At 45.7% G+C, this 11066-nt stretch overlaps 1 protein-coding gene across 1 annotated transcript; it reads left to right on the plus strand.

The window, feature by feature from the left end:
- Positions 1 to 263: 263 nt before the first annotated feature.
- LOC115750227 (alpha-xylosidase 1) lies at positions 264 to 5304 on the plus strand. Its single transcript, XM_030687445.2, has 3 exons — positions 264 to 545; positions 672 to 1360; positions 3279 to 5304. The coding sequence occupies exons 1-3, from the start codon at positions 322 to 324 to the stop codon at positions 5144 to 5146; spliced, it is 2781 nt and encodes a 926-aa protein (XP_030543305.1). The 5' UTR covers positions 264 to 321; the 3' UTR covers positions 5147 to 5304.
- Positions 5305 to 11066: the final 5762 nt, after the last annotated feature.

Below are 11066 nucleotides of genomic sequence, written 5' to 3' on the forward strand. Positions count from 1 at the left end.
ATGATGCACTTGTCGAGATTAGGAGAATCGCTTGACTAATCTTGATGTAATTGAATTGAGCTCAATTTTTTTGGAATTGTGGAAGGGCATTTAATCTAGTAAATCCTAATCCACAGGCAGAGGTGGAATTGTGGAAAGGGCAAAAAGAGAATAAAGATGTTCAGATAGACTCATCCCACCTCCCATTTTGTCTCTCCATGACTCCTTCAAACTCCTATTAAAACCCAATCCAATCCCTCTCTTTCCAATACAGTTCCAGCAAAAAGCTCACTCGCTCTTCCCAGTTCAGTCTCGACGCAGAGCACTTAGAGCGAGCACTAAATGTTGCCTTCTCTCCCGCAATCCCTTCCTTTCCTCCTCCTCCTCCTCCTCCTTCTGTGCATTGCCCCTGCACACTCCGCCTCCGCCGCGGCCAAGATCGGCAATGGCTACCGCGTCGTCTCCGTCGAAGAAACCCCCGACGGGGGCCTCCTCGGCCACCTCCAGCTCAACCAGAAGTCGTCCATCTACGGCCCCGACATTCCCTACTTGCAACTCTTCGTCAAGTACGCCACCGAAAGTCCCCATTTTTCAGCTTCACCTCACCATCAAGAAACGACCCGTTTCTTATTTCTCCACTGACCTCGCGTCTCTGTGTGTGTGTGTGTGTTTTCTCTTGTGGCTTTTCGCAGGCAAGAGACAGAGGACCGCCTGAGGGTGCGCATCACGGACGCCGAGAAGCAGAGGTGGGAGGTCCCCTACAACCTCCTTCCCCGGGAGCCGCCGCCGCCCCTGTCGCCGGCCGTCGCGAGTTCCCGGAAGACGAGCCCCCCTGTCACCGTCTCGGAGTACTCCGGCTCCGAGTTCATCTTCAGCTACACGACCAACCCCTTCACCTTCGCCGTCAAGAGGAAGTCCGACGGGCAGACCCTCTTCGACTCCGCCTCCGGCGACTCCGACCCGTACAGCACCCTCGTCTTCAAGGACCAGTACCTCGAGATATCCACGAAGCTGCCCACGGACGCCTCCCTCTATGGCCTGGGTGAGAACACGCAGCCCCACGGGATCAAGCTGTACCCGAACGACCCCTACACGCTGTACACGACGGACGTGTCGGCCATCAACGTGAACACGGACCTGTACGGCTCTCACCCGGTTTACATGGACCTGAGGAATGTGGGAGGGAAGGCCTCCGCGCACGGGGTGCTGCTGCTCAACAGCAACGGCATGGACGTGTTCTACAGAGGGGGCTCGCTGACATACAAGGTGATCGGAGGGGTGTTCGACTTCTATTTCTTCGCCGGCCCGACGCCTCTCGGCGTCGTCGACCAGTACACGCAGTTCATCGGCCGGCCGGCTCCGATGCCCTACTGGGCTTTTGGTATGAATCGCTTACTTGCTCTGTGTTTTTTTTTTTTACCAGGAAAGGAATCGCTTTTACTTTTTAACCATTTAGTACTAACCCTGGAAACATGTTTAAGTAATTAAATGGAGATACTCTGAACAATATTAAATTTGTAGTGTCTTATGTCTAATGATTGTTTTAGGAATCGGATCTTTCATATTCATCATGCTTAGTGACTCATACTAATTGCTCTACTTGTATCTTATTTTAGGGGAGATGTTGTCTTGACTCAATTAGACTAAGATAATCACCTATTAAAAAAGGTTGTGAAGGAAGGCAATATACTTGTTGCATTGGGATTGGTTTGTTGGTACGACAGATAATTAATTCCTGAGTATCATATTGTATGAATGCTTCTGTTTTGGCCCACAATCAGTTTCTTGGTATTAACCTCAGAAGGACCTCTGTTTCTCGTCACTGCATTGTTTATTGGATCGGTCTTGGAATGTGGAATCCTTGACTGCTTTACTTTGCTTGGTTGATGGGTTCCTTAAAACAGTTTAGGTGTGATATTTATTAGTCACGGGGGGATATGGATCATTTTGTTAGGGATGTTGATGTTTTTTGCATTCGGCTTTAGTCTGTCGTCCGTTTTGTGCCGGCATGCGTTCTTTCAGTATGGTTTTGGCACCCTCATTGTCGACATTCATGGTTGGACCTATAACATTTCTATCAGCCTATGGTGGGAACCCTAAAAAACAAGACGATCTTTGGAATAAAAGGAGTTCTGATTGGCACGTCCATCCTAGAATAAGATCATACTTGAGTAATTGAATTGACTAAGTTCAGAACTGGTGCAAGCTGCAACGGTGTATGGGGCCTTCACTGAAGGATTCTATGTGGAGGTACACCTTCTTCTCATTAAAGAGATGGTTTTTAAGGACCACCTGAGTTGCGTGTGACGTTGCCTGAGTGCTGCTTCTGGTCAATAATTCAATTACAACTTGTGTCAAGTGGAGATACTTTCAGTTCGTTTTCGAGTGTAGGCTGGTCTGGTTGGTCCATTTCCTGTTTTCACTTCACTGTCCTTTATGACTCTCACCTGTTTATTTATTGTGCGAATGCTCATAAATAATGACCGGGGGCATGGCTCAATCTTTTACTCAGATCAGTACGCAAAACGAACCGTAGGTCCGCATAAAAGATGAGGCGATGAGCGAAATGATGAAGGATCTTATCGTGCTGTCTTGCTGGTTTGGGCACTCATTTGCTTACTTTAAGATAGCCTAAAATCTTGACCTTTTACATAGACAACTTTTGAACGTAGGCCAACTGGTGGACCCCTGAAAGCAATCATGTCCTAAATTTGTGCTCCTCTTGTCCTTTTCTTACTTGCCTTTTCCTACAAGACGCGGAGACTGGACCATCACCTTCAGATTCTTATCACAATGCTCGCTAACACTTATTAGATCAGATTTTGATTATCTGGACAGAAATTATGGCGGTGATGTCAAAATTATATTTCTGGATTGTTGTTCGACGTAACGAGTGAGGAATCTAGTGCAAAATCTTATGGGCAAACACCTTATCAAGTTAGTTGAAATCGCTGGTGCAAAAAAGAAAAGTTAGTTGAAATCTTAGTTCATGATGTAGAGGGACAGCACAAGACGAAAAGATCCCGTTGGATCGAAAAGAGTCACACGTGGTTTATTTCTTTTGCTTTTCGGCGATCTATTGGATTTGGTTTAGGAGATCATTTCTTCTTGATCAATGCAACACTTCAAGTTTAGATTTAGTTTCTAGTGCAGGAGATGGTGTCAATGCTTCCTCCTAATTGCTTATACTCTCAGTGAACTGTACATAATCTTATGCTTTAAAGTAATGTCCATACAGGATCTGAAAATACATGTGTAAAGCTGTCTATTTAGCGTCTCTCTGATTCTGGTTTCTACAGGGTTTCATCAGTGTAGATGGGGCTATCATAACCTCTCTGTTGTCGAAGACGTGGTTGCGAACTACCAGAAAGCCAAAATCCCGCTCGATGTGATTTGGAACGATGATGATCACATGGACGGCCATAAGGATTTCACCCTGAACCCCGTCAATTATCCCCGTCCGAAGCTTCTGGCTTTCCTGGAGAAGATCCACAACATTGGCATGAAGTACATTGTCATCATCGATCCAGGAATTGGCATCAACTCCACCTACGGTGTATACCAAAGAGGTTTGGCCAATGATGTCTTCATCAAATATGACGGCGAGCCCTATATTGCTCAAGTTTGGCCAGGTGCTGTTAACTTCCCCGACTTTCTTAACCCGAAAACTGTAGAGTGGTGGGGTGATGAAATCCGACGCTTTCACGAGCTTGTCCCTGTTGATGGCTTGTGGATCGACATGAATGAAGCTTCCAATTTCTGCTGGGGGAAGTGCAAGATTCCCGAGGGCAGGATATGCCCCAATGGAACGGGGCCGGGATGGATCTGTTGCTTGGACTGCAAGAATATTACCAAAACCAGATGGGATGATCCGCCTTACAAGATAAATGCTTCGGGAATGCAAGTACCGATAGGTTTTAAAACCATAGCTACAAGTGCTGTCCATTACAATGGTGTATTGGAGTATGATGCTCATAGTCTATATGGCTTCTCACAATCGATTGCAACCCACAAAGCACTGCAAGGACTCGAGGGAAAGAGACCCTTCATATTGTCGCGCTCGACTTATGTGGGCTCCGGGAAGTATGTCGCTCATTGGACTGGAGATAACAAAGGCACTTGGGAAGATCTGAAGTATTCCATCTCCACTATGCTGAATTTTGGCATATTCGGAGTGCCGATGGTCGGTTCGGACATATGCGGCTTCTACCCAGCCCCGACTGAGGAGCTTTGCAACCGTTGGATTGAAGTGGGTGCTTTTTACCCATTCTCAAGGGACCATGCGAACTTCTATTCCCCGAGACAGGAGCTTTATCAATGGGAATCGGTAGCTGAATCTGCTAGGAATGCTCTTGGCCTGAGATATAGGCTCCTACCTTACTTGTACACTCTCAATTATGAAGCTCATATGACGGGAGCCCCGATTGCACGGCCTCTTTTCTTTTCATTCCCCGATTTTGTTGAGACTTACGGTTTGAGCACTCAGTTTTTGCTCGGCAGTGGAGTCATGGTATCTCCCGTGCTTGAGCAGGGGAAGACGGAGGTCAAGGCGCTTTTTCCTCCTGGTTCATGGTTCAGCTTGTTCGACATGACGCAGGCCATCTCGTCGAAAGAGGGGCAGTATGTCACCCTCGATACGCCTTTGCACGCGGTGAATGTTCATGTGTATCAGAGCATGATCCTCCCGATGCAGCAAGGCGGGACGATATCCAAGGAAGCCAGAAGAACGCCGTTCAGCCTTGTGGTGACTTTCCCAGCTGGAGCCCGGGAGGCGGAAGCGAAAGGGCAGTTGTTTCTCGATGATGATGAGCTTCCGGAGATGAAACTGGGGGGTGGCTCTGCCACGTACATCGATTTTTACGCGACCATAAGCAAGGGGAAGGTCAAGGTGTGGTCAGAAGTGCAGGAGGGCGAGTTCGCATTGCAGAATGGTTGGATCGTGCAGAAGGTGTCGGTGTTAGGATTGGACGGGATTGGGGCATCCGACCTGGAGAACGACAGCGACGGCATGGCAGAGGATGCGGAAATGAGCATTTCGCAACAGAACTTGCTGGCGCCGCTCTCTGGCGTTGAAGACCTGAAGAGCATGATGGTGGAGATCAGCGGGCTCAAGCTGCCTCTGGGGAAGAAGTTTGCCATATCGTGGAAGATGGGAATGAATGGTTAAAATTTCGAAATAGCCCCAGATTCGGAATTTGATTGGTCTTTTCTTGAACTTTGTTGTTGGTTGCCTATTCCTAGATTTCGTTCTCGTCGGAACCAAAAGGAAATTCAATAAACTTCGGAAACTTGGATTAAGAGCAGCTATAGAAATTGTAAGGAAGACATGACAACCCACACATCCTTAATAAAGAAAACAAAGCAGCTTAATCTGTCGAGAAAAATGCGGCTATCTTCGAGTCTTGACGGCTCTTCTTTAATGCTTCCAGCCTTATCAGAGATGAGTTCGAAGCGGGACTGCCTACCGGAGAGCAGCGAGGTCTCAACCGTTTGGACATCGCCCCAATCCGACCTGAAGATCGACTTTACGGAATCGCCATCATCGCTGCCGCTGCAGCATAGACGATCTTGCGCAAACACCGCTCTTGACTACGGTTTCAACTGCCGCTCGTATCAGGTCGCTGCTAGTTAGAATCGAACCACCTTCTCCCAAAAGCACATTTTCTTCTCATATCGAGCACGCGGAGTAGGTAATTTCATGCCCCGCGGAAAGATATGGTAAAACATTTGCTGCACTTTTTATCAGCGTAGGTACTGCTAAACGGTAGTTCCTGAAGCCGTTGAAACGTGTCCTAGATTGGCTGGTCGGTTAGCCTAGTCTGGGAAATTGACTAGGTTGAGTCAAATCGCCCCAGCTTCACCTTTTCTTTCACGCACAACGGAATTTTCCACGTAGACCCGCGTAGGTTGGTTGATTTGCGAACCATTCAGATTCACAAGAACTGTTTTTTTTTTCCTTTTTCTAAAATTAAATTAAATATAATATTTTTTCTAAAAATAAGACGAATCGAATAAGAGTTATTAAATTTGCATTATAATAAATAAATTATAAACGTGTTAAATGAATTTATTTGAATCGAATCATTTACTATTACGAACCGATCCAGATTCAATCTGACCAAGCCTTGGCTATGATCGTGCCAGAGAGACTCCGGACACAAACAAATGCAGAAGCGAATCCTTTTCGCTCTCTCTCCTGCTAATTCTCGGAATTAGAGATGGAGAACTCAAATGACAACACACCACGTGACGGGTCGGGTTCTCTCGTTAGAGAGAGAGAGAGAGAGCAGAGGAAGAGGGTTCCAACCGGACTAAACTTAGGACTAATTTCTCCGCATTTCCGTGTCGGAAGCAAACCCCAACGACCCACTCACCAACCCATTAACTAGCTCCACCAAATCAAATCATAACCCACGTTCGTCCTCTTTTTTTTTTTTTTTTGCTTTGGGAGCTGCACCTCAGTCAAGGGAATGCCGGCTTCTCGAACTCGTGGCCCGGAACCATGCCCGATAGCACGTAATTATTGCTCTCTCACAGGTAGGACGACAGCATAAATATTTTCACCCCTATGAAACCTCATGGTTGGTGAGCGTGGAAGGCAAGAGCACATTAATTTCCGAAATATTGGAGTGTGATTCATATGCTTTCTCGATAGAAAGTCATGTTCTCGACGGCGGTAGCAAATGGCGTGGCGTCCCTTGAATGCTAGAGGACTCTCGCGGTATCCATGACAATACTTGTGGAGAAGAATTTTTGCTTCAAAAAAGTACTCATGGAGCAAAAATCTATTTAGTAACGCAACTTTTGGAGCAAAAATCCGTTTGATTATGCAACTTCATTAATCTAATTTTGGATCATTTTTTTTTTCCAGAAATAGTTTCGGAGCCACCTGAAAAAGTAAAAAAAAAAAAAACAATTACTTCTTTCAAGAAGCAAAAAAATCAACTTTTTCTCAAAAGCGAAAGTTTATCTTTAAAGCAGAAGTGCTGCCATGCACACCTTTAAAGTTTGAGCATTGTTTTGCTAGTAATCTAAATTGTGACTCATGAATAACTATTGTTATATATAATATCTTTTATTTGTAAATGATAATTCTTGTAATTGAAATTTACAACAAAGGATCGAGAGATGTGTTTTTTTTTTTTAATCGAAGTCAAGAGATGTTATTATGATCAAAGTCGTGTCGAGAGATGTTAATTACAGTGGAATACTAAGTTAGAAGTAGCTCTAATTCAAGATGAATCATGATGAATTTTTTATTTGTCGATTTTATTTTTTTCGCTTTTGCTTTTAGTCTCGTTGCGGGGAGTCGATGCGGACGGAGAGTAAAAGTGGTGACAGCTGCCGCTCATTACGAGCCCCAACACAAGAAGTCGCTCCTCGTCCCATCGTCCGAAAGAGCTGGGGCTCTCAGGCCTGTGTCGTACTGGGCCTCGATTGCGCTGTCCACAAGCGCTCCCTCCACAGTCCACGTCATCCTACGCAACCCCCCACTACGATTTCCTCGAAAAAAAAAAGATAATGGAAAACTTAAATAAAATCGAGTTTAATATTGGCATCCACTGTCTCCATGCTATCACAACATGTATAGAATCATAGTTTTTTATTTTATTTTATAAAGTAGATATATTTTTTTTAATTATTTTAAATAATAATAAGATATTGCTCCTTGAATGTTTTATTATTTGTCAGATTTATCTTGATGGCGATGGGCGATGGGCGACAGGACGAAAAGGGCAAAAAAGTAAAAAAAAAAAGGAAAGAGACCCACTTCCCCCAATCCCAACAATGCGATTAGCCGCCCACTGGGGCCGACACTGGATTCTATCCCTAGTTGGGCATGGACCCTCCTCCTCATCATCGACCCCCCAACGGCCGCCGGACACGTGTTGGAGCGGCGGGGACACGCGTCGCCTCGCCACCCTTCGAGCGAGCTAATCCGAGGAGGTGGGGCCCGCGCTCTGTTTTTGGCGCCAAGAGTCGGCACGTCATTGTCGGGAAACGGAAGTGATCTCGGCGGTCGCCGAGGTTGCGTGTGGGACTTGTGGTCTCCTTCCGTTTTCGCTCGAGCCAACCGAGCATGGAGGAGCGTGGGGGCACTGTCCCTTTCCCATTTTTGGGGATGGCACGTGCCGGTACCCAAAAAAGGAGCAAAGAAAAAAAACAAATTGTTGTCTCCATCCCTCCAGAAATGCGGTAATTTCACTAAAATCAACTGAAATTCATGCTGCTTTTAATTATTTGTATCTGATATCCATCATTCATCGCTAGAGGGGCGAATGAAAAATGGGATCGAATCTAAGCAAGTTACTTCTCTCAATTCATCAATCGAGTATTTAGACGTCGATCATCGTATTGAAAGTTGCAAAGCTTAAATGTCAAGAAATCCTTCTCAATTGTGCACAAGCTAGCAGGAGAGTCTAGGCTTCACATAGGGCCATTGTCAAATACGATTCCAAGTAGCTTAGTCAAAGTTGGGGGGGAAATAAATAAAGTACCAACTTCCCCCGAAATGGTCCGCGCGATCCTTGCGTGTATCATGACGGTATGATTCGTTCCATGTATGGATGGATGGATGGATGGATGGATGGATGAGGGAGCATGTCATGAGCGTCGCGTGACGGGTTTTAAAAACTGGGGGTTTTGGGTGGGGGCAGACAAAATATTTATTGGGCAGAATCTCTGAGAGGGGTGGCTCGACACAGTGGACTTTTCCCCGTTTGTTTGTGAGAGCGCAAGTGGGTACGGTCTGGACGAGGTGGGCAGGGGGATCGAGTGTTGCTGACCGTCGGATCTCTGGGTTTTGCCCATCTCCATGCGGGACAGGGTCACGTGCGGCAGGGCTCTTGTCCTGAGAGGAGGAAAGAAAAAACCCATTTTTCGTTAAGGGCTTGATAAACAGAAAAGATTAGGGAAATGGTATAAGCGATGATACAAAGCCAGCAATGAGTATTCTAATGCGATAGGCGGCGGCATCTTAAGATCGAAGGGAGCAGATGGATGTCTTCCTCTCGATTCAACACAATTTCCACAGAGACCTTTCAATGGTAATTTTCTTGAAGCAATCCAGAAAAATAATTGCCGGATTCCAAACCGACCCTCCATAGACGAGCACGTGACGCTCACGTGACCATCGCCAACCTTTGTTTTTTTTTTTGGAGGGGTCACACAACCTTTGGGTTTGGGTAGGGCGGTTTTGACTCGAAAAATCATTTCCTCCGGACAAAATTGACCTTGGCTAGCGGCTGAAAATCGGTGCGTGGCAGTCACCAATGCGGCGGACGGCGGTTTTTGCCAACCTTAATAAGCCGAGGGCTAAAGCGGGGCATGATGATTCGCTTAGCGGGTATTTCGAGAAAAATTTTACTTTGACAAGTCTTTTTGGAAAAGGGTGTCCCATAAGGGGTCTTTCGCGATTTTTCATTCTACCAAGTACCAACGAAGATGAACTTTAGAACCTTGAGTAATAGTTTCGACGGAAAAAAAAAAGTCCAATATTTGTCAAAAGACTGGGCATCTAAATTCGCAACGCTGTCAAATTTAATTCATGTTTGACTATGGCCGGAAGCGAATAGGAATAGGTATGTATTTGACGCGCTTACAAGCGTGCCATTTTTTCACAAGTGAGAGTGACGAGCTCCAGTGATTGGGTTTTGAATTCCTGCATTAGGATAAGGATTAAGGAGTGCCTTAATGGCCAAACATGTCTAAAAGAAAACTTAATATAATAGGACTTTGATTAGATGCGTATTTTTCTGCCCCAAAAGAAGGAAAATTAGATCTATTGACTCGAGCACATTATCGTGATCATGAATACATTCCTTATCTTTTTCAAATTTCCAAATATAGACGAAAATGTTATAATTCACCATAAAAGAGTCGAAACTTTGCTAACTTTCGCAAGTGAGATTTATCGCCGACCAAGCGGGTCATTTAATTACGGTGCGATTGCTTCCATCAGCGTACCACTTTACTTTAAAAAATTCCAAGTCAACGGGCGAGAACATTAGTGACCTTCCTTGATAGGTACAAGCATTAGCATAGGGTAAATAGAGAAACAAATCGAAGATGCATATGCCAACTCTAGAATGAAATTTGTGATGGCCGGGGCCCTCACTATCGCTATCGCCCTTTTTGGCCCTGCTAGCAAATAAAATATTTGTTTCTATTTATTTTTTGGTCGGATTTTTAATAAAATATCTGTTTGGTCGCGAAGATTTTAAATAATATCTATTTAGCCGGAAAAATTAGGAAGGGGTACCTACCTACGACGTACGTCACTAGTCACTCTAGGAAAGGAAACTTCCTTCGAGAGAGCACGAGCTTCAGTGGCACGACCGTAAATAACATGCAAGACGGATCCCACTTCCGCAAGGGCGACAGCTGTACAATGCCGTAGCCAATCGTGCCGTCCGGGACTCGCGGCGATACGTTTTTGTCCTGCGGCCACAGGTGGGGATAGCCAATCTCCCCACGGGCGCGTGCGACCCACGGCGCACCGAAGCGGATCACCGACCGTCCGTGGAGCGCACGCGCGGGTACGAGGAACCGGGGGTTGGGGGGGGTGGGGCGTTTGTCGGGGCCCCGCGGGATCGTCCCGAATTCTTCTTTTTTTTTTTTTTTGGGTCAAAAGGGCCGTCCCGGATTCGGCATCGCCATGCGCTTGATGTAAAAACTGCGGGGGGGATGAGTCATGGCACGCCCTGTGGATGCGCATGCCCCTGTCCCCATTTACGGCAATAAATTTCGACAGCTAACTGTGGATTTTTCTTACCAAATATGAAACAACGTTAAAAAGTCAATTAATCAAATATCACAGCCAATATTTCCTTTTTTTGAAAATTTTTGTTGAAGGGCCTTATTAAATATTGGCATTTTGACCGCTCGGCCGGAAGGTGAAAGGAGGGGGTTTCGGGAAGAGAGCGAGAGGCCGCAAGTGACGACAGAGACGTGAGAGATTAGTAAACAGAGAGAGAGCTTCAGTGGGAGGGTACTAATTTTTTTTCTTTTATTTTTGGCGACGATTTCGAGGTTTTTGGGTGAATTTTTTTTTTTTTTTTGGTCTTGCTGAGATTGTTTGTTATGAG

Source organism: Rhodamnia argentea, chromosome 5 (genome assembly GCF_020921035.1).
Source record: "Rhodamnia argentea isolate NSW1041297 chromosome 5, ASM2092103v1, whole genome shotgun sequence".
NCBI classification, from domain to species: domain Eukaryota; kingdom Viridiplantae; phylum Streptophyta; class Magnoliopsida; order Myrtales; family Myrtaceae; genus Rhodamnia; species Rhodamnia argentea.